The sequence below is a fragment of the Notamacropus eugenii genome, chromosome 2 (genome assembly GCF_028372415.1).
Source record: "Notamacropus eugenii isolate mMacEug1 chromosome 2, mMacEug1.pri_v2, whole genome shotgun sequence".
Classification (NCBI taxonomy): Eukaryota; Metazoa; Chordata; class Mammalia; order Diprotodontia; family Macropodidae; genus Notamacropus; species Notamacropus eugenii.
In genome coordinates this window covers 495,286,520-495,311,081 of record NC_092873.1, presented here as the reverse complement: position 1 = coordinate 495,311,081, position 24,562 = coordinate 495,286,520, and the positions used below count along the sequence as shown (strand labels likewise).

At 36.1% G+C, this 24,562-nt stretch overlaps 1 protein-coding gene across 2 annotated transcripts in view; it reads left to right on the top strand.

The window, feature by feature from the left end:
• COL24A1 (collagen type XXIV alpha 1 chain) overlaps nucleotides 1–24,562 on the top strand; it is a 376,860-nt gene that overhangs the window by 231,867 nt on the left and 120,431 nt on the right. The window contains exons 26-32 of one of the 2 annotated variants that reach the window (XM_072648923.1): nucleotides 5,566–5,619; nucleotides 12,257–12,310; nucleotides 14,037–14,090; nucleotides 15,967–16,020; nucleotides 17,043–17,096; nucleotides 17,432–17,476; nucleotides 17,558–17,617. In XM_072648923.1, coding sequence (XP_072505024.1) covers nucleotides 5,566–5,619; nucleotides 12,257–12,310; nucleotides 14,037–14,090; nucleotides 15,967–16,020; nucleotides 17,043–17,096; nucleotides 17,432–17,476; nucleotides 17,558–17,617 — 375 coding nt within the window. Of the gene's footprint in view, nucleotides 1–5,565; nucleotides 5,620–12,256; nucleotides 12,311–14,036; nucleotides 14,091–15,966; nucleotides 16,021–17,042; nucleotides 17,097–17,431; nucleotides 17,477–17,557; nucleotides 17,626–24,562 lie in introns of both variants that reach the window. The other variant, XM_072648922.1, reaches the window with a different exon arrangement.

Sequence of the window (24,562 nt, the reverse complement as noted above, 5' to 3'; positions counted from 1 at the left end):
GTGCTTGTCCAGTTGAAGAAGGTTAGACTGAGGCAGGTCCTCCTAAGTGAGTTGACATTAGAAGTTCCAAAGGAGCCTGTTAAGAGAGAAAAGGGACACAGGTAGACATAAAGTGGTTGGGATTCTAGGAGCATTTAGAAAAAGGTTGACTGTAGTATATATGATGTACTGAGATAGGCAAGTCAATTCAATTCAACAACCATTAAATTCTTTCTATGTGGGAAGCACCAGGGGAATACAAAAGCGAAAGAGTCCCTGCCCTCAATGAGCTTTCAGTCTACTTATCAATGTGATATGTCCACAGATAAGTAAATATAGTGTAACAGCCAGGGGGATCATAGAAGACCTATATGGAAGAGGCAGCATCTAAGCCAATTTATAAAGGAAGATATTAATTCCAAAAGACAAAGATGAAGAAAGAGAACATTTTAGGAACAAGGGAATGGCAAATTCAGACAGTACATTAACTTTAGGAAGCAGCTAGTAGTTGTGTTGGTAAATTGAGTTTTGCAGGACATAGAAACCTGAAATAATGATGGGAGAATGTTGAAGCCAGACTGAGGATAGACTTAAATTCCAGACTGACCAGTTTGTGTTTTATCATCAAGAAAATGATTTATCCAAAGATTTGAGAACCAGAAGTGGCCATTAGTTACATGATGAAGTTAGCACTCTCTAACCTCCCTTCTGCTCTCTCAAGAGCAATTTAGTTCATGTGACTATTGGAAAGTCATTTGAGGGCCTTAACTTTCTCATCTGTAAAATGAGACTGGACTAAAGAATCCCCAAAGTCCTTTCTGGTTCTTCTACCTGTGTCCAACAGCATTTTCTCAGCAGCTTATAGCTGAAAATAGTTGTATCTAACTTTGATCAGTGAAAGGGAAAGGGGAAGACTTGTACAGTTCTTTTCCTATAACAAGTTGCAGGGACTTCTGTAATATAAACTCACTAACATTGGTAGCACCTCTACAATTTCAAAGGTGGGGAGTGGCAGCAAAGGATAGACTGCAGATTCTCCATGTTGGGAGTGACAGCCAGTTCTCATTAAATCACATCCCAAAACCTAAAAAGTACTGGAAGAGAGAACCACTATTCAGGAATTTACATTCTCAAGAAGATGACAAAACATGAAAAAATTATAAATATTTTCGTGAAGATTGAGAAACACAGACAGAAATATTCCACTGAGAAGAAATTTGTATCTTAAGATAGTGTTAGAAGAAGAAATTATTCATTATTTTACATAACTCTAAGATTTGCAAAGTGTTTTCCTCACAACAACCTTGTGAAGCAAGTAATGCAAGTATTTTACAGTCAAAGAAACTAAGACTGTGATAGGCTAAGCGAACTAGATACCAGATCATAATAACCCATGATCAGAGCAATAATAAATATCTAAAACAGAATTTGAACCCAGGATTCCTGATTCCAGGTTTAATATCATTTCTACTATACAATCTGACAATAAGACCAACAGAAGTCAGCCATTTGAGCAGCCTTTTATGAATTTAAAGTAGTTTATCCATGTCTCTCTTACAATGTAGTACCCAGAATTAAGCACCTTGCTCCACAGAAACTCTGACCATGGTGGAATATAGAAAGATTCCCTTAATGCTGCTTAAAACAATATTTTTTATTTATAAAGAACTCATAGTAAATAAAAATTCAGATATTTTTCCTAATAAACTGTCTAACCATACCTTTCTAATTTTGTATCTGTAGAATTTATTTTTTTCTGAATCAAGCATAAGATTTTACATTTATTTCCATTAAATTTCCTCTTGAGGCAGCTAAGAGGCACAATGAATAGAGGACTGACCCTGGAGTCAGGAGGACCTGAGTTCAAATCTAACCTCAGTAATTTACTTACTGTGTAATCTTGGGCAAGTCACTTAACTCTGATTGCCTCCATGAAAAAAAAACTCATCTTATTTGACTCATCCCACTCGTCTAACCTTTCAAGATTCTTTTGGATTCTCAAGCCAGTATAGATGCTGTTCTCCCCCACCCCATCCTTATATGTCCTCTGCAAATATGATCAACTTGTTCTCTCTGTCTTTATTTAAGTCACTGGTAAAAAAAAAAAATGTTGAGTCATACAGAGTGGAGTAAGATCCCTGGGTAGTTTTATTAGATACCTCTTTCCAAAATGATATTGAATTATGAATGACTACTCTTTGGGTTCAGAAAATCAAATGTTCCAAATCCATCTATCTGTATTAGTGTACAGCTAAATCTCACCTTCTTTTCTATATGAATGGAGTGAATTTATCAAATGTTTTGCTAAAATCTAAGTAAACTCTATCCAGATACTGAATATGTCACCCCCATCTCTGTCCGACTGATTGATCAGTCAGTTCTAATTTTCATCCTTCTTGACCTCTCTGAAGCCTTTCACAAACTGTGGGTCACTCTCTTCTACTGCATTCTCTGTCTTCTCTAAAGTTTTTATGACACCGCTCTCTCCTGCTTCTCTTTTTTGCCTTCTCAACTTCCTTTGCTATTTTTTTTGTTTTTATTTGTTTTTCAAATGAAATTTGTCTTGCCTCCTTCCCCACCCTTTTTCACCCACTGAGAAAGCAAGAGAAATAAAACTTTTGTTACAAACATATGTAGTCAAATAAAACAAATTTATGTATTAACAATATAAAAAAGCCTCAATCTCTGTTCTGAGCTTATCACCTATCAATAGGTAAGTGTCATGTCTCATCATGAGACCTCTGGAATTGTGATTGGTCATTGCGATGATCAGTGTGTTGTTCTCCTGATTTCATTCACTTCACTCTGTATCAGTTGCTTTGGGTCTTATCTAGGTCATGCCATTTAACCAAAAGTGTCCCCCAAAGATCTGTCCTGGGCCATCTTGTCTTCTCCCTCTGTACAGTTTCTCTTGGTGATATCAATTCCTATAGATTCAATTATCATCTCTTCACGGATGATTCTCTGATCTATTTAACTAGCCCGAATCTCTCTCTTGACATCCATTTTCAAATCTCCATCTGCCTATCAGACATCTCACACTGGATATCTCACAAATATCTTAAACTATTCATGTCCCGCACAGAACTTACTTTCTTTCATCTCCATCTTTCCTTCCATCAGAACTTCCCCATTAATGTTCAGGGCACCATTTTCTTTTTCTAGTCACTCAGGTTCACAACCAAGGTTTTATCCTCTGCTACTTACTAAATTCATACCATGTAACCAAGCTATTGCCAGGTCCTATCACCTCTGCATTTGCCATACCTCTTATACATGTCCACTTCTCTCATCTGAAACCACCACTACCCTGATATAAGCTCTCATAACATCGTACCTGGACCATTGCACTAGCCTTATGGTTGGTCTCCATGCCTCAAGTTTCTCCCTTCTCCAGTCTATCCTCAGTTCTGTCAAATTGATCTTCTTGAATAACAGGTCTAACTGTGTCACTCCCCTACTCAATAAGCTCCAGTGGCTCCCTATTACCTCCAAGAACAAAAATAAAATCTTCTGTTTGACTTCTAAAATCCTTCACAACCTAGTTCCTTTCTACTTTCCCAATTTTCTTACCCTTTGACTTCATCTATATTTTATGTGACAGTAATCTTCCTTCTGTTTCTTACTCCATCTTCTCACTTCATACCTTTTCACTGGCTGTCCCCTATGCTTAGAATTCTCTCCCTCCTGTGACTAGATAGGTAGATAAGATCCTTCCTAGACTTAAAATTCAATTATTCTGTTCCACTAGGATAAGGAACTTGTTTTGAGATTGAATGTATGAGATTACTTGACTTGAACTATTGACATACTTCAGGCTTGAAAGTTTGAAACATCTCCACAAAGCATGGACAGCAAAGACTCATGATATATGCTACTTGTCAGTCTCTAGAATATGCAAATTGCTGATATTTCTCCAGTGCTCAATTTGAAATGGATGAGAAGTCCAACCCATAACACAACTGCCAGCCTTGCATAGTACCCCAGAATTTGATTAGTCTTCTATACAGGTAGCAATGACATCGCTGACCCTGTTGTGATTCAATTTACATAAATATATGGGTAAGGACTGAATTACAATTCCTGTTTTGTCACAGTCATAAAATATTCAGTTGGAAAACTGAAGAGGGAGTTACTTGAAATATTCCGGGGATTTTAGTTGTGTGAAACTAAGAAAAACAGTGCAAAATTCATCTCTAACAGTTTCCTCCAAGTTTATTTTAATGGAAGCATATTGTACTGAGAAGCAATCATCTTGTACAGTATGGAGCCAGGTCAAATTGCACTCTTATTGGACAAAGCTCACTATTAAGATCAAAATAGACCTAAGACAATGGAGAAGCTGTGAAAAGAGAATATTGTCATAATGGAAATTCTTCCAAAATTAAAGTTTAAAAATTTAATTAAAATTAAATTAAAATTTAGTCTTTTTTAAAGTCTAATTCAACCTAATAGTGAAAAACAAAAACAAACTTGAAATAGCATCAGGGTTATTCTGTACTTTCATACTTTTTATTTTATTATGTGCCTGATGTAGGGTGGTTTTAAATATATACCTATTAATGTTTGTTGTTTGACAGTATTAGAACTGTTTTCCATACGTGAGAACTTCAAAACAGAATGGATTCTTATAAGATAATGTTTGTGGTACCTTAGGAATACTGGGTATATAATTTTTTTACTCATGAGAAATATTGTCAAGAATAAGTCTCTGTTTCTCAAGTTCTTATGTCTGATTCAGTTAGGTTGCTCATGTTGAAATTATGAAATTATCTTTGTCATCATGGTTTGTTCCTTTGTTATTTGTATATCTCCAACCCTTATAGTAGTTTTTACAATTTTCAGTAGTTTGGGACTATTATTATCTGAAATTTACAGAGAAACTGTAGGAATGCCATTCCTTCAGGGTATAATAAAATCAAAGGCAGTTCCTTTCACTTTATATTATGATTCGATTGAGTGATTATAAAAATTATTTAGGAGTTCATGCAATGTTTCTGACACAAGACTCATTTCCCAATATAGAGAGGTCAAAGGAGATGAGCAGTTTTCCAAAGTAAAAAATCAAACTATCAACAACTGCAATAAAAAAAAATGCCTTTGCACTGGGAATTCTAAGTGTCAAAAATCCTACCTTAGACACAAACTGGTTTTTTTGACCCTAGGCGAATTACGTGACCTCTCTGGGCCTCTTTTTTTTTTTTTTACCTGCAAAATGGGAATAATATCTTGGAGTTCCTGTGGGGACAAAATGAATTAAGTATGCAAAACATTCTGCTACCTACATGGCCCTCCCTAACACGAAAGGAGATAACTCAGCCTTGAAGTTCAAGACAAAAGCAAGCCAAAGAACATGTTTAATATCACTTAAATTTTCTTTTCTAACAACATGAACGATATGACACTTTAAAAATAGTACTGTCAGATTGTCCCAAGTCGATAAGATAGAGAGAAGGCTGCATCTTCCCTGAATCATTGATTGCTGGTGCTCTCAGACTGGTAATTCATGATGTAATGTTTTCTTGGGCATCTTCATCTATCGTACTGTAGTGTATGAATCCGGACTCCATTTTGTTTCTCCCAAAGGGACCTATTGGTTTACCAGGAGAAGTTGGTATAACTGGAGGCTCTGGTGAAAAGGTAAGCTTGTTATTTACTTTTGTTTATAACTAGGGGTCTTAGGCTAAGTTAAAAGATGATTTTACTTCCTTTAGTAAAAGGCATACGCATTGGGTCCCATATAAAATATATGTTACACATACACTCTAAGAGTTTAAACTTTAATGAAACAGTTGATCATATATTGATTTCCCTAAAGACAAGCCATGTTTTCCTTAGTGAAGAAACAGTCTGAAAATAAAATATGTGATTGCCAGCCAAGCACTGTGCCTGTAGATGTTCTTTGAATCTTTATCAGGAAAATCAGCTAAAGGAGAATGTAAGCTCCTTGAAGACAGATGGTCTCTTTCTTTTTGCTTATATTTGCATTCTCAGACATAGGGCCTGCTTGGCATATATTAAGTGCTTAATAAATGCTTGTTGACTTTGACTTTGAATAAAACAAGGAAGCAAAAAGTTCCTCATCTTAGCAGAGCCAGTCTCTGTCCTAACATCTTCACTCACAATAGAATAATCTGGTAGTTTCCTCTGAGTAAACCTGGCTATAAACTGTGGAAATTTTAATTTTATTAATGAGGTCTGTGAGATTATTCCCCTGAAGTGATTTTCCATGATGAACTCCCAGACTTGAAAGATAAAAAGATAAAAAAATAAAAATGAGTCTCCATTTGGAGTTGGCAAAAGCACCATTCCTTCTTTTCCTTTGATCCCTACTTTATAATGGACTTATAGTTAATAACCATGAATAAATACCTGTCTTCTGGCTAAAGCTTGACTCACTCTCCTACAAATTGAAAGGATGGTGTACCACTCCCTGAGAAAAAGTCTTAGAGTAGTATCCATTGCACGCAGTGAAATGATGACATGAGATGAATTTAATTAGATAATATTACACCTGGTTCCAATTGCCTACAAGCTGTCTCTGCTTGGATGCCCACTCTCCACCATGAAACTGGTCACATTGGAAACAGAATTAATCTCTCTTTCTCTACAAAGCTGATGCCTTTCCAAATAACTACTCCATTTCTAGGATTCAGTGGTACCATCATTCTTCCAGTCTCCCAGAACTGAGATACTGACATCAATTTTGATCCCCTACACCTAGGCTGTCATCAAGTCCTATCATTCTTTCAAAATTTGCTAAAATTCAACAGTAGTCTTATCCCTCTTACCTCCCAAAATTATTTTCTATATATTTTCTAATTTATCATTGACATCCACACTTCCCTCCATAGAATTTTAGTTCCTTTGAGACAGAAACTGAAGATTTTTTTGTCTTTGTATCCCCAGCACAGTACCTGGAACATAGTAGGTACCTAATAAATGCACATGGAGTTGATTTAAGTTAAATTATTTACTCACCCTACTTCAAGTACTTGACAGATTAATCTTCCTAAAACAGTGCTTTCATCATTATAAAGACATTTACACTTCCAATAAGGTTTAGACAAGATGGTCTTTAAGGCCCCTTCCAGTTATAAGATTTTTTTCATAATGTGTCTGTTATGCTGCGGCTCAAGAATCCTGAGTTGTTCCTCTACACATCAATTCCATATTCCTCTACTTGGATTCCAAGGCTCTCAACAGTCTAGTAACATCCTATATACCCAGCATTTTTTTTCCACTAGTGCCCAAAAATACACCCACCTACTTCTCTATAAAAATAAAAATACAAACACTAACAGAGTTGGAAGGAACTTCACCCATTGTCTAGATCAACTCATAACTGAAAACTAATCAATATACTTGGTAAGTCATCATCTACCCTTTGCTGGAAGATGTCTACTGAGGAGGGAGAGCCTCCCAAGAACTGTTGCTCTTGTTACTGTTCAGCCATTTTCAATAATGACCAACTCTTCATGAATCCATTTAGGGGTTTCTTGGCAGTAGTTTGCCATTTCCTTCTCTAGCTCTTTTTACAGATGAGGAAACTGAGGCAAACAGAGGGAAGTCATTTGCTCAGGGTCACACAGAAATTAAATGTCTGAGGCCAGAGTTGATCTCAGGAAGATGAGTCTTCCTGACTTGGCCCAGTCCACTGTCTACTGTACTACCTAGCTGCTCAATTCCTCTTTTGGTCAGGCCCTAATGTTTAAGAAGTTTTTCCTTATATCAAGTTTCAATTTACCTTTTATTTTTAAACAAATTCTACACATTGTTCGTAGTCTATTTACTGTAGCAAAATAAAAATTATTCCTACCTTACCTGACATCTCATCCAATATTTTAAAATATTGTGTGTCTTCCCCATACCCTCTATCATCACATCTGACTCTTCTCTAAGATAAACATCTTCAGTTTATTCAACCACATCTCATATAGTAGAAACTCAAGACTCTTCATCATCTCAGTTTCCCTACCCTAACTTGCCAGTCAACATCCTTACCAAAATGTGATCCCCATAACTAATCAGAGTATTCTAGGTGATTCCTGACCAAAGCAGAGAACGTAACTATCATAGGCTCAGATATTAAGAGCTGGCAGCAACTTCAAAAGTCATGTAGTCCAATTCATTTAATTTCTTTGAGGAAACAGAGCATTGAAGTGACTTGTCCAAGATCTCACTACCCCAAGCATACTGTTTCAAGTTCAATGCTCTTCCACCATACCATGATCCTTCATATACATATGTACACTCTCTGCCTTTTCAAACATTTCCTAATATCACATTAGTTGTTCTGAATGTCATATAGCATTAATTAGTCACACTGAGCTTGTGGTCTACTAAGACCCCACCCCCTGATCATATTCTGCTACCTAATCATGCCTCCCCTGTCTTATACTTGTGAAGATGATTTTTAACTGAAGAATAAGACTGTTGTGGTTCTTATTTGAGTCAGTACATTGTCCTAACTTGTCAAGAACATTTTTGAATCTGACTCAGTGTATTAGCTATCCATATCATGTTAACTGTCTGTCTTAGCTTTTGATCTTTTGCCAGTTAGATAAACAAACCATCTATAGCTTTATTGGAGTCATTAATAAGATATGAAGCTGAACACAACCAAGCAGAGATCCAGAAGGAACTCTACCAAAGATCTCATTCCAAAGTGACATTCAATAATTAATGACTATTTTATGGATCCAGCTGTTCAACTAGTTTTGAATTCATGCCACTTTACCATTATCTACTGAATATCATCATCATCCTTTCCAAAAAGGAGTGAATAGAGAGACTTTATAAAGTTTTCTCTAAAATCTGGGTAAACTATTTCCCACAAAATTTCCCTGTTATACTAGTTCAATAACCCAAACCCTGTGAAAAGATGTGGTCCTTGTGGCAAGATCTGTTCTTGATTAAACCATGCAAATTCTTTGTGATCACCATTTCCTTTTATAACGGCTTACTTTAATAATTGTCCTAGAATTTTGTCAAGAATCAAAGTCAAACTCACTAACCTCTGACCTGAAGATTCCATTCTAGTCTCATTTTGGAAAATCAGGACAACATTTCCCTCTCAGAAGTCATGCAATGTCTTGCTCATCTTTCATAGATTACCAGCATTAACACCCTCTACTCCTTGCCTACATCTGCCAAGCTTATTTTTGCTTTTAAGCTCAATTGCCCCTTTATTGGAATGCCTTCTCTTCCTTCTTCTTTTGATCCAAATCTGCTTCAAGGTCCAGCTCAATCCCCTGCTAAACTTCATTAAATATTCATGAAATACTAGTTTCTCCTTTTCTAAACTCCTATAATATTTATAGTCTGTGGCACACAACTTAACTGTATTTCATGAAGTGAAATAAGGTTAGTAAAGCCTGTTGTAAGTCATGGATCATCATATACATCTCAACTCATTATTTTATTGATCATAATTCTGATGTTGGTGATGATAGCAGTAATGAGAACAAAACTAATTTCCTAGTATTTCATCTGTATAAGTTTTGTCTTCCCAATCAAGTCATAAGTTTCTTGAGGATAGAGTGTCTTCAGGATATTTTAAGAACAGTAGGATGTATAATACATCTTTTTGTTATATCTTCCTTTCCTATTCTCTAATATCTAAGACAGCATCCATTTATTCATCATATTTAAAACCCATACTATGTGTCAAGCATTAGAGATTTTCAAAGACTAAAAAAAATGTTTCTGCCCTCACATTCTATTGAGGAGAAATAACAGGCACATGCCTTAAAAACAAATGTAAAATATATAGACAGTAGACATGAAGTAATTTCTAGGAGAAGCGTACCAACAACCAGAGAAATCAGGATAGGTTTTTTTGAAGGAGGTAGCACTTAACTTGGGTTTTGAAGGAAAGGAGGGATTCTATGAGAATAAGATAAAAGAATTGCATTCCAGGCATGAAGGACAGCACATACAAAAATCCAGAATTAAGAGATAAAATACATGTACACCAAATAGTAAACAGGCAGGTATGGTCAGAATATAGATTGCAAGAAAGCTGGGAAGATAGAGGAAAGCCAGATGGGTAACGTTTTCAAATCTCAAACAGAGAAGTTTATAATTGATCCTAGAGCAACTGGGATCCACTGGAGTTCCTTGAGTAGGAGAATTACATAGTAAAATCTGTGCTTTGGGATTAACAGATTGGCAGCTTTGTGGAAAATGGATTGGAGAGAGGGGAAACTAATGTAGACATATCAATTAAAAGACTATTATAGTAATCCAGGTGAAATGGAGTCAGAATTAAGATGAACAAGCTGAGTGAGTAGAAAGAAAGTGTGAAATGTGAGAAAACTTATGAAGATAGAATTGGCAGTACTGGCAAGTGATTGAATATGAGGGATGAGGGAAAGGGAGTAGTCAAGGATGTCTCTGTAGATATGAATCTGGGTGACTGGAAGAATGATGATACCCTTAACAAAAATCAAAAAGTTAAAAAAAGGAAATCAATCTAGAGGTAGGGGTGAGGGGATTATGAGTTCTGTCTTATACATGTTGAGTTTGAGATGACTAAAGACATCCATTTAGAAATGACCAAAAGTCATACAGGTCTGGCTCTCAGGACAGAAACCAAGGATGGATACAGAGATTTAGGGTCATCTGCATATAGATGAACCATAGGAGCTGATGTGATGACCATGAGACAAATATAAGCAAAGAAAGAAAGTTCAACATTGAATCCCTGCATATACTTATTCATACAGGTCTGGGTATGGATAATGATCTAGTCGAGGAGATGTAGGAGTGGCCAGGGAGGGAAAGGTGGAACAAAAGAAGAAAGGATCCTACTCCACCACCCCCTTCTCTTTGTCTCTATCTCTGTCTCTGTCTCTGTCTCTCTGTCTCTCTGTCTGTTTCTCTGTCTGTCTGTCTGTCTGTCTCTCTCTCTCTTTCTCTCTCTCTCTCTCTCTCTCTCTCTCTCTCTCTCTCTCTCTCTCTCACACACACACACACACACACACACACACACACACACACACAATATTAAAAGGGAGTCAACAGTATCAGCTGCTGCAGATTGATCGAGAAGGACAAAGCCTGAAAAAAGTACACTATATTTGACAGTTAAGAGCTCATTGGTAAATGTGAAGGGCCCTGTTTTAGTTGTGTTAAACATGTCATATTTGAGCAGCAAGTACTAGCTGATTATTTGTTGAAAGATAAATTTAATGAGAAATAAAAATCATTACAAATGGAAACTTTTCAGAATGTTAACTGATTTTCATCTTTCTAATTTACCTATACATGTTGATCATCCAACTTCCTGCTGAAAGTTTGTAAAACTCAAATAATATTAACAGGAATTAATATTTGCTACTCATATACACAGTACCGTTACTCTGTTTGATTTATGTCCAGTTTTAATTAGGGTTACCCCTGATTCCAAGAATGTATTCTGTAACACAACAAGTGAACAAGCTAAATGAACAGACAAGGATTATACAGATTAATTAGCAAATATTTGCAATGTACAATAAAATTCTCAACCCTTGTGTTTTTTCACATACCATCAAACCTTTAGAATTCTCCACTTGCAAGGTCTTTTCATACGGCATATGGATATTTTTGTCCTGTTGTCATGGGCATTATCTAGAAGATCACTTGATCCCTGGAACTTACATTGCATCAGACCCCTATTCCCCTGGGACCTCTCCCTCCCATTGATTGGAAAGGGATAAATCTTATCAAAAATTCAATTTAGGGTACCCAGGCCAGCCATATCTTTATTTCCCATCAGACTACACTCTTCTTGACTTTTCCATCATGCTTCTCCCTAAGGTCCCTTCCCCAACCTCCCCTCCTCTCAGTTACTTTTCAGCTTCATTTTACATTTTGATGTGTTGTCTTCTCCTATCCAATTGTAAGGCACATGAGACCAGGGACTTGGCCATTCTTTGTATTACCAGTGCTAAGCATGATGCCTGGAAAACAGCAGGTATTGAAAATGTTTGACTGACTGTATTTGCCTCAAGTTAATAAGAGTTTTCCTATCCAGTCCCTGAAAAAGAAATTTGAAGATGCTTCCACTATTCTAAAAGTTTACTTATTTTTTTTAAGGCAAAGCTTCTTTATACAGGCATCCTAAAATTCTTAGTGTAATTTTAAGGTATTAGAGCTTAAAAATTATTTTTAGAAAAAAAAGCCCAGAAAATTTAAAAGTTTGGGAATTGAATAGTATTAGAGAAAAAGGAACATTGCTATGGATAAGTAAAACACCTGAAGATTCTTCTTTTCTTTCTTTTTTTAAAAGGGAGAACGTGGGAGCCCAGGCCCAGTGGGCCCACCTGGAGAAAAGGGAATTATGGTAAGCAGTCAGTGATTTGAAAAGCATTTCCTTCCAAAGAGCCGATAAAATAAAGGCAGTCCGAAAGCAGTTGATCTTGTCTGGAATTCAAGAAAGTACAAAATATCATTTTATATAACACATTTCTTTTAGTGAATTTTCCCCTTTAGGGGATTCAGAGAATTCACAGGCTAACATAAAGAATTATAGAAAATACACATCAGCTGGCATAGTCAAAGGTGAGCAAAGAACCTGAAAAGTTTTAGGTAAATAATCAAAGCATCAGAGTGGTTAAAATATAAGAAAATATCATTTATGATTCTGCTACAGCTTGTAATTTCACAATGTAAATTTGGAAATTGTAAATTTACAATTATATTCCATCATGACCTCTGTGTAAACTTCAGAGGAGAATTATGAAATTATTTATGAAATTACCATGATATAGGGTGGGAAACTCTCATGTAATTCTCACAGAATCACAAGAAATCTCAAAAGTTGCAAAATTCAACCCATATCTGGATAAAAAGAATTTCTTCTGCAGAGTTGCTTTCAAATGGTCATCCATTATCAGACCAAAAAAGTAGATAAGAAACCAATTACCTTCCAAAAGGGCCCATTCCATCTTTGGAAAGATATTGTTAGCAGCACTTTTCCCCTTGTGTTGAATTGAAATCTTCACTGCCATTGTTTCTCCCCATTGTTTCTAGTGGCATTTAGAAGAACTCAGAGCCCATGACTAATCAGCACTCTTCTTGCCCAAACTAGAGAGACATAATTGTATCTAGGTTACATATTTCACAATAAGATAAAAAATTGAATGTTATTTTTTCAGTTTCTGAATTTTTCTTACTTCCAAGATCTCCTAAGAGATGTTCATCTCCCAAAAGTATCCCATGATGTTTCTAATGATACGTATTTCAGTTTCTCACAATCATTTCATAAGATCTTCCCTTTTGTTTGGAGGTCTTTAACATTTTTGTCTGCTCTTGGCCAAAGAAAGTTCAGCAGACTTAAGAAATAAACTGTGAGAACCAACCATGTCTTGAGGGATTTGCTGAATCTTTGCTACTGTCATAAAATAGAGTAATGACTTCAGTACCTTGTCATATTCTTCATGAGCACATTCATGTCCATATCTTTTAGTATTGCTTAGACAAGGCAAGTCACCTTCTTTTGAGTTTTCAGAAGATGGTGTCATTGAACTGCTTTTCTGTCCATGACTAGAAACTATGGTATGAGATGAGGCATGTACTGCGGGATACACACTAGCAAAAAGAGGTTCCCAATATTGCTCTACTGATAAATGTTTAACAACTACCTATCAGAGGCAGAGGGAGATGGGATGAAATGTGCCGACAATATACTTACAAATTTCATTTTCATTATTAATATTTTCTTCATCATTTTAAGTCTAAATAGTCAATAAAACAATTCATTAAGTCTTAATTTGTATTATTTGCCAATTTCCAAGATAAATGCTTACACTAAAAATTTAATAATCAGCTCTTAGGAGCCAGATCCGGCACACTCCTGCCTCTTCCTCTGTAAATATATCAATTTTATTTCTATGGATCATACCCAGGGCATCTTCTGTGGTGTTCTATGCCTTGGGATGACCAAGAAGTTTTGCTAAATTCAAAAGCTGAGAGGGATGGTTTTGTGACCTACTATAACTTGTCTTCAATGTGAAGCAACTGAATCTGAAATTTTTATATTACTTTTTATATTTTTATTTCAATTACAGGGCTATTCAGGACCTCCTGGAGATCCAGGGCCCATAGGTCCTCTTGGATTACCTGTAAGTACAGAAGAGACTTTCATTGTTTCCATCTAAGGCCTGCTTTTAAACCTATCTTTCTATTGAGCAGTCACTGTGACCTCAAGGAGCCAGGATTAGCTTTGGATTCAAATGACTTTGGTTTGAATGTTGCCTCTGCTGCTTTTAACGATGTGACCTCTAGCACTGGACTTTACATCTCTGTGCCTCACTCATCTATAAAATGGAATGCTATGTTGTCTAACCACCTCACAAACTTACTGTGAGGCTCAGATGAGAATGTATGTAAAGCGTTTCGAGAATCTTCAAGAACTGTCGAAATGTCATTATTATTTTCATTTATACTTGAAAATCTTATCCTCACATTGGCCTAAGTTACATTTATCACACTTAATGCAATAGGAAGAAGGTATCACTTTAGGAATTTCCTCACCTAACACATTCCTGATGTTGCAAATGGCAGATGAATCTACAACCTCAGGCTAAAAGCCAAAAGCTTAAAAAGCCCTACATAATTGCTGTGTATAAGCAAATAGGGTCATTGAGCCTTAGTTCCCAAAGAAAGACTACTGCACATTCAGACCTCAATTCTAAATACATTCTCAGAACATAGAAAGATTTCATGGAAAGTAGGGTGGATCTTTGTTTACAATATATTTTGATTTATAAATACTTTAAGAAAGTAAATACTTGCTTCAAAAATAAACTTTTAAAATTTAATTTTGTTTCAAAAGTTTAAAAGTGTACCATTTGTAGCTTGTACAAGTTTTGCAGGTAAGGAACAAAATGTTTTCTACCTTAGCTGCTTACAAACTGTGTCAGTTGTTGTGCAATGTGAAGTCATAGATTTAGAGCTGAAAAGACCTGAAAGATCATTGAGTCAAATGAATCTGAGCCTTCAGATCCCCAGAGCAGTGATGATGGCACCACTACCAATCCATCGTTTCTGTTAGGGTTGTTCTACATACTTAAAGCTAGCCCTCTCTTTTAGTAAGTTCCTGGGTGATTCATGTCCACATTAGTATGAACACATAGACACAAAATGGTTCCAGGTTTAAGATGTTCTGAGATTCCATTCAACCTAAGCCTTGTTTAAGCAGACCAACCTCTAATGCTGTCTCAGTGGCTAAATCTGATTCTCCAGTTGTCTTTTTGATTAGTAATGAATCTTAATTGCCTTAATAAAAAATCCATTCATTCAATAAGCATGTATTAAAGTACCTTCTATGTCCAAAGAACTTTGCTAGACATTGAGACTACAAAGACAAATCTTTTTCTAAAGGTGGGCATTTTTACTTTCAAATAGATTTTTCTCTGGTCTTTTCAGTAATTTCAGAGGATATACACACATGTACACATATACACCTATATGATATACATGTGTGTATTGTGTATATGTATGTCATACATTATTTATAATATATACACATGTACATGTGTGTGTATGTATATATGTACCCCAGCCCTTAGCATAGTAGCTAGTACACTGCACGAACTTAATAAATACTTGGTTCCTTTCCTTTCTTTAAAAGGTCTTCTGATTTTATTTTCAGGACTATGGGAAAACATATTTTTATCAGCCCTAATTAGGTATATTCTGTTGCAATTATTTTAAGTTGGGATTAAAAATGCACAACCCCTTCTCATTACATTTTTAAAATGATCTCTTTGCTTTCATTGTGGTGTGGTATAAAGTCATTGAAATGGGGATTGACAGGGCTGGGTTCTAGCACCAGTTCTGCCCCTAACTAGTGGTATGATTTTCACCAAATTACTTTAACTCTTAGGGTCCCTGTGTCCTCTTCTGTAAAATCTGAGTGTTGAACTGCATCATTTCCAAGTTCACTTTTAAAATTGAAAATTCTGAGTTTTCATATTCTTATGTGCTCCCATTCAGGGTCATGTAGGAACAAGAGGGTTACCTGGGCTACAGGGTCCAAAGGGACGAAGGGTAAGTAACATTGGACTATAAAAAGTGTCTTAATCAGAGAAATAGTTTCAGTAGAAGTGTTAAATGCCCAGAAAACATCAATGTATGCTCTTGGTTAATGTATTTGTCAAGTTTCATTGACATGGACTCAACCAGATTAACTGAAATGTATATTTCAGAAGCCTCATAATGCCACAGCAATTTTGAATCTCCCTTTCTCAAGAGCTCACTGTACACCAAATAGAGTTTCTTAACCTCTTTAGCCACCTCCAACTCCCCCATTTTCAGTCACTATGAATGCAAGAATACATTAAGTAAAAGGACTCCCTATTCAGAGAAACTAGATGTATCAGGGAATTAGTTGATCCATGACATGATAAAAGAAAACCATGAAAATATAAAGACAGAAGAGAAATCGGATCAGAATAAAGAGAATGAGTAGTGAAACTGGAAGCAATCAAAGTGACACAAGTTTTATTGAATCAGTAAGTCATTCCATGCTGGAAAAAATGAGATAAGGAAAATTTTCCTTACTTCAAGAAATTGATGAGTTGCTCATTCTTTAGACCACAGAGTACTGAACATCAATCTTATTTATACTATGAAAATTTTAAAAGGATTTTCTGAGGCGTCTAGATGACACAGTAATAAATCTGTGACCCTGAGGTCAGAAAGATCTGAGTTCAAATTTGACCTCAAATACTTGCTTTGTAACATGGGGCGAGTCATTAATTGGTGTCAATCTCAGTCTCTTCATTTGTAAAATGAAGATAATAACCTCCCAGAGCTGTGTGGATAAAATGAAATAATATTTGTAGAGTACTTTGCAAACCTTAAAATGTCATTTCAAAGACAGCTATTATGGTAATGTAAATAACTATACTTTAAGCTATAGGTCTTTGGGTAAGAGAATGAAGAAAAAAGGAGCTTTTTTTTCTTTTTAGCTTAAAGGGTTTCTACATCTGTTTTAAAAAATAACAGTAAATAGTAATATTTGTAATTATTATTAGGAATGTTTTATTTCATTTTTACCTTATTTTTAGGGGCCTAGAGGTCTAGATGGCCTCCCAGGAGAGCAAGGAATACAAGGTATTAAGGTAATGGTTGATTTCTTCATTGTATATTCACTTAATTCCTACAGCTCTGCCCATCTACCCCACAAAAGCAGATAACATCTGGTTAGCAGAACTCAGTTCTGTATTTTCCCTTAGTTAAGAGGGGAAAAATATTGATGAATTTTCCTCCCAATGCAGCCATATCTAAAACAAAAACTAGCAAAAAAACCCCACCATTTCCTTTTCACTATGGAGTTGTATACTTTATTTATTATGTCGTGTATGTATGTGTGTGTTTGTATACAGACATGTACATGTTGGCTGTGAGCACTAGCCTACATTTATGTTGAACTTACTTGATATCAATTCTTTGTTAGGGAGAAAAAGGTGATCAGGGGAAAAAAGGTCTTTATGGACTTATCGTAAGTCATCAACATATTTCAGTTTGAGCATGAATATTCAAATTTGAACTGGCTTTCTTGGTTATTTATTACCTAACCTAGCTTTTTCTTTTTCTCTTGTCTAGGGTAATGCTGGAAACCCAGGAGAGAGAGGTGCCCAAGGTAAACCAGTAAGTAATGAAAAATCAGTATTAAGTTATATGGTAATAAGAAAAGTATGGCCACAAATGGTGAAGGGAGATTTGAGATCTGATCCTTTTTTCTGGCAATTGGTAGCTTCGCGACCATGGGGCGAGTCCCTTGGCCTCTCTGAGCCTCAGTTCCCTCATCTACAAAAAGGGGATAATACAGCAACATCTATAGTTCTCACCTCACAGGATTGTTCTGGGACCAAATGAGATATGTACGAAGGACTTTGGAATATTGAAGTGCTATGTAAATATCAGCTATTTTTATCCTTAGACACATCATACACATATCTACATAGAGACATATATATGCACATATGTATATATTTATGTGCATATGTATATAGTAATAAAATATATACCTATATTTTGTGTATACTGCATTGTTATATAATACAAATATATATAAAAATAAATCTTTGCATACATAATTTTATATATGCATCTATATGATATATCTTATGTATATGCAAATAAATTTATACATATTATATGCATATGGCATATTATCTTGTACATATATCACATGTAATATATGTTATAATGATATGTTACCTGATAATATCATATTTGTGTTATCTTATAATTGTTGATATGTGATTTTAATTGATAATATATTGTATTATATGTTAATGTGTTCCATATTTTACGCACATACAATATACATATATTTGTGTATATATGTATGTATATATACTGATATTTAAATGTATTAAATATTTAACATTAAATATTTAAATGTAGTTTCATATACATATGTATTAAGCACTAGGAAAAACATTTCTGAGTCATCCTCCTCCTTTCTTTGATTTGGTGCTTGCACTGGGCAAGTTACCTTCTTAGGGTGACAGTGTCTTCATTTATAAAGTGAAGGTGGTCATTATTATATTTCACAATTACACTAAGCCTTTTACAACAGTGATAACAGCTAACATTTTTAATAGTACTTGAAGGATTGTGAAACTCTTTGCCAATATTATCTCATTTGATCCTCACAACAACCCTGGAGGGATAGGTGCTATGATTATCCCCATTTTGCAGATGAGGAAACAGAAGCAAGCAGCGGTAAACTAACTTGCTCAGGGTCACGCAGCTAGTCAGTATGAGTACAGTTTTGAACTCAAGTTTTCCTGAATCTAGCTCCAGTACTCTTTCTATGGTGTATTCTAGCTGCCTCTAAAATTTTAAAGGTACATTTTTAACTAACCCTAACTTTAATCCTTTTCAATAAACTCAGTGCATTTTAATCACTATAAGATGTTTTATTTCAAATTTTTTTACATTACTTGATGACAAATTTATCGTCATAGATGTTGTACTTGGCCTTCTAAATAAAGTTCAGGCTTCTTAGCCTGGTAGTTAAAACTTTCCACCATCTGTCACCACTTCGCCTTTCTAATATTTTCTCAGTTTATTTCCTTCCACATACTTTAAACTCTGGAAGAATGGACTGATCACTTTTCCTTCTCTCATCCATGCCTCATTTCTTCCCACTTCTCTTTGCTGGCCTCTAAGCACATCAACATCCTCTGTAGCCTTTAATGCACAGCTCAAATACCACTTCCTCCAGAAAATTTTTCCTGATTTTCGCCATCAATAAAAAATTCCATTCTTCCAGACCTCATATACAAATTTACATGCACCCATTTTTCTGTTCTTATTAAATGTTGCTTTGTGTTATAGCTATAAATGGATTATATCCACCTATTAAACTTCAGTCTCTATGAGAGCAAAGATCATGCCTTAAACATTAAGTAGGTAATCAGTATTGTCTATCCAATATCTCTCATCATTAGACAGGGATGTCTTTAAGAACAGAGATGGTCTTTAACCTTTCTTTGTATACACAGTGATTAGCACAGAGCTTGGTACACAGTAGGTGCTTAGTAAATACAAGTTGATTGACTAATTATATCTCTCCTAGCCCCTAGCACAATGTTTTGCTATGAAGTAGGTTTTTTACAAAGTTTTTTTTTTATTTTATTGAGGTTTAGTGATAGGGAAAATATGTCAGTCTTTTGAAGTTAAGAAGAGTATTTTTCAAATTAGTGTTGATGTGTGTGTTTGCACGGAGACAGACCAAGATAGATGGATGGATAGATGGATAGATGGATAGATAGATAGATAGATAGATAGATAGATAGATAGATAGATAGATAGATAGATGGATGGATGGATGGATGGATGGATGGATGGATGGATGGATGGATGGATGGAACTCTGTGACTAATATAACTAGACTTGGAAATGAGAGGAAGAGGGCTTATGGAAAGTAAATGGGACAAGGTGGCAGAAGATTGATACAGGAAAGGAGGAAGGAGGAAAGAAGTCACCCTGCAAGGTGAAAATAGAGCTTAAAAATATTGGAGGGGGAATGGCCAGAAAATTCAGTTGTTATAAGATTTTGAAAGCACAAGACCAGCTGCAGTCACTCATGAACAAATATCTGAGGGTAAATGAGATTGTACCACAAAAAGAAAGTACCTACCTACCTACACTTCAGTGCATCTTTACAGAAGACTAGTTAAAAGCCCGAGATAAATATAGTAAAAATTAATTTACTTCTGACTCTTTCAACTAGAACTCTCCATTAATCAGCATTTTCACATTTTACCAATTTTAATTAATGTTTATTAAACACCCACTATGCACAAAATACTGTATCATGACAATAGTGACAATCAGTCACCAAACCCTTCTTAATCTTGTGCTGCGTACCAGACACTATACTAGGTATTTTGGATACATTTATAAATATGGATAAATTTGATGTCCACATTAGACTCTACAGAAATAAGACTAGCCTTGAGGGACTTCCCAAATGAGACTACAGGGACTGGCTTACTTATCCCTCCCTGTTCTCTGCCTAGAAATGTTGTGTGATCAACTTCTGTTCTGTAAAGACTACCCCTGGTGAGAGAGAGTTCCCTTTTCTCATACTCACTACTCATTAAACACACCGCAACCAAGGCTGCCCAGAGGAAAATTTTAATGGGAGTAAATTAGACTATGCCTCACCATTTTAAGGGGAAAGAAAACCACTGAGACGTGGGAACATTTAGAATAATCTTTGTGTTGAAGATATTTCATTGTTTTCTCCTCTGAAAGTTGAACATCATGTGTGAGTAAGGACCAAATGTCTTCATATCTATAAAACACTTTGCAAACCCCTTGAAGTACTATATAAATGTCAGCTATTAATGCTACTGTATTATTATTATTATTTAGAACATCTGCCAAGTTACCAGGACATTTCATTTGCTGGCCATTCTGGATAGCAGAGTTTACTGCACATTTAGCCCAGTTCTCCAGTCCTCCTTCCAGCAGTGGGATAAGTGAGGATGGGCTAGCTCAGAGATGCTTGACCTCCTTCTGTCTTCACAAAGACTTCAGAAAGAAGTGTGTTGCTGCAGGAAGGAGCATAACCCAGGACTAGGACAGAACAAGAGACAAATATGATAAAGTCAGCAAGCATATTTATATATATTAGCAGATAAGCTTACCAGTTCCAGGATACTTCTCACAGGAACAGAATGTTACAATTACCCGGAGGCTAAAAGAATGAGATTTGGGATGGCCCTTTTCCTTGTAACCAAGTGATAACTCATTCTTCTTCTTCTTGGACCTGGGGTCAGGAAGACCTGAGTTCAAATCCAGCTTCAGATTCTGGCTATGTAACCCTTGGCAAGTCATTTAATTCTTGTCTGCTTCAGTTGCTTCATCTGTACAATGGGGATATTAATAGTGCCTACCTCCCAAGGTTGTTATGAGGGTGCAGTGACATTATATTTGTATAGCACTTTGTGAATCTTAATTATATAAATTCTACTGTTGTTTTGGTTGTTGTTAATACTGATGAGATGGGAGAAATGATAGAGCTGTCAAGGAGAGGGTAGAAGAATCAACCAAATCAATTTTAAAAAAAGATTTAAATTTATTATTTTTTTTAGTTTTCAACATTCCTTTCCACAAGATTTTGAGTTCCAAGTTTTCTCCCCTTCTTCCCCCCCCTCCCCCCACCCTGAGATAGCATGCATTCTGATTACCCCTTCCCCAAGACTGCCCTCCCTTTTATCATCCCCCCTCTTATCCCTTTCCCCTTTACTTTCTTGAAGGGCAAAATAGATTTTTGTACCCCATTGCCTGTATATCTTATTTCCTAGTAAAAACAATTTTTAACATTTGTTTTTAAAACTTTGAGTTTCAAATTCCCTCCTTTCTTCGCTCCCCACCCGCCCCCATTGAGAAGGCAAACTATTCAATATAGGTTATACATGCGTAGTTATGCAAAACACCTCCATAATAGTCATGTTGTAGAAGACTAACTATATTTCCCTCCATCCTATACCATCCCCCAATTATTTTATTTTTCCTGTTGACCCTGTCCCTTTTCTAAAGTGTTTGCTTCTGACTACCCCCTTTCCAAATCTGCCCTCCTTTCTATCATTCCCTTCTTCTTTTCCCCTTCCCCCTACTTTTTGAAAGGGTAAGATACCCAATTGAGTGTGCATGTTATTCCCTCCTTAAGTCAAATGCAATGAGAGTAAGGTTCACTCATTCCTTCTCACCCCTCCCCTCTTCCTTTCCATTGTGAAACCTTTTCCTTGCCTCTTTTATGTGAGATAAATTACCCCATTCTGTCTCTCCCTTTCTCCTCCCAATTTTTCCTTCTCACCCCTTAATTTTATTTTTTAGCTATCATCCCTTCATATTCAATTTACTGTGCTCTCTATCATCCATCCATCCATCTATCTATCTATCTATCTATCTATCTATCCATCTATCTATCTATCTATCTATCTATCTATCTATCTATCTATCTATCTATCTCCTCTGACTACCATAATACTGAGAGAGGTCTCATGAGTTACAAATGTCATCTTTCCCTGTAGGAATGTAAACGGTTCAACTTTAATAAGTCTCTTGATAGTTCTCTTTCCTGTTTGTTTTTTCATGCTTCTCTTGATTCTTGTAGTTGAAAGTCAAATTTTCTATTCAGCTCTGGTCTTTTCATCAAGAAAGCTTGAAAGTCCTCTCTTTCATTGAATATCCACTTTTCCCCTGAAGTATTATACTCAGTTTTGTTGGGTAGGTGATTCTTGGTTTTAATCCTAGCTCCTCTAACCTCCAGAATATCATATTCTAAGCCCTTTGATCCCTTAATGTAGAAGCTGCTAGATCTTGTATTATCCTGATTATATTTCTGCAATACTTGAATTGTTTCTTTCTGGCTGCTTGCATTATTTTCTCCTTGACTTGGGAACTCTAGAATTTGGCTACAACACTCCTAGAAGTTTTCCTTGTGGCATCTCTTTCAGGAGGTGATCAGTGGATTCTTTCCATTTCTTTTTTTGCCATCTGGTTCTAGAATATCAGGGAAGTTTTCCTTGATAATTTCTTGAAAGATGATGTCTAGGCTCTTTTTTTGATCATGGCTTTTAGGCAGTCCAATAATTTTTAAATTATCTCTCCTGGATCTATTTTCCAGGTCAGTTGTTTTTCCAATGAGATATTTCATATTATCTTTTATTTTTTTCATTCTTTTGGTTCTGTTTTATAATTTCTTGATTTCTCATAAAGTCATTAGCTTCCATTTCCTCCATTCTAATTTTGAGGGAATTATTTTCTTCAGTGAGGTTGTGTACCTCCTTTTCCATTTGGTCAATTCTGCTTTTTAAGGCATTCTTCTCCTCATTGACTTTTTGGACTTCTTTCGCCATTTGGGTTAGTCTGTTTTCAAAGGTGTTATGTTCTTCAGTATTTTGGGGTCTCCTTTAGCAAGCTGTCAATTCAGTTTACATAATTTTCTAGCATCATTCTCATTTCTCTTCCCAATTTTTCCCCTGCTTGTCTTACTTGATTTTCAAAATTGTTTTTGAGCCCCTCCATGGTCTGTGACCAATTCATATTCCTCTTGGAGGCTTTTGATATAGGAGTTTTGACTCTGCCTGTCCTCCTCTGGTTGTATGGCCTGATCTTCCTTGTCACCAAAGTAAGATACTATAGTCTGAGCTCTTTTACAATGTTTACTCATCTTCCTAGACAAACACTTAACATTCTAACTCTTTGTCAAGGTAGGACTCTACTTCCAGTGGGGGTGAGGGTGGGGCTGGGTGTACTCTCCCAGCTTCAAGGATTTTGTATCACAGTCTGAGGTCCCAGAGCTCTGGAAACAGCCTCTACTAATGCTGCTGTCATTGCTACCACTGCTAGATGTCACTACCTCTACCCCCACCACCCTGGGGCTGGGACCAGATCCAGCCAGACCACATACTCCTCTTTCACTTAGGTCCCAGAGAATTTTCCCACTGACCTTTTTGATGTTTATGGGTTGAGAAGTCTGGGAACTGCCATAGTTGCCAATGATTCAATCCCCTGAGGCCTACTCCAGCTACTCTGTGCCAATGTAGCCCATGTACGACTATACTCTGCTATCTGCATGGTATGAAAGTCCCTTCCTGTTGACTTTCCAGGTTGTCTTAGGCTGAGGGTTTGCTTCAGTCTCTCATTTTGTGGGTTCTATAGCTCTAGAATTTGTTTAGTCATTTTTACAGGCATTTGGAGGGCATTGAGGGAGAGCTCAGGGATGCCCCTGCTTTTACTCTACCGTCTTGGCTCCACCTCCCCAATCAAATTTTAAAGAGCATTTTTACATCTCCTGAATGCATAGTACTCTAGACTTACTATATTAACCATTTTTAAACAATCACAGTATCCAGAAATTTTCATTTGGCTCAAAATTTATATTTGCTAATGTGTTAGAAATTATCTGTTCTCCTACCCATACTTCATGGGTTGCTATGGCCAAAGAATTCGCTGCCAATTGGTGGGCCACTTGGTTGCATGACTGAAAGTAATACAGTCCTACACCCCCACCAAGGATAAAAACTGAGTATCATTTGGAAGGCAATAGAGAGTC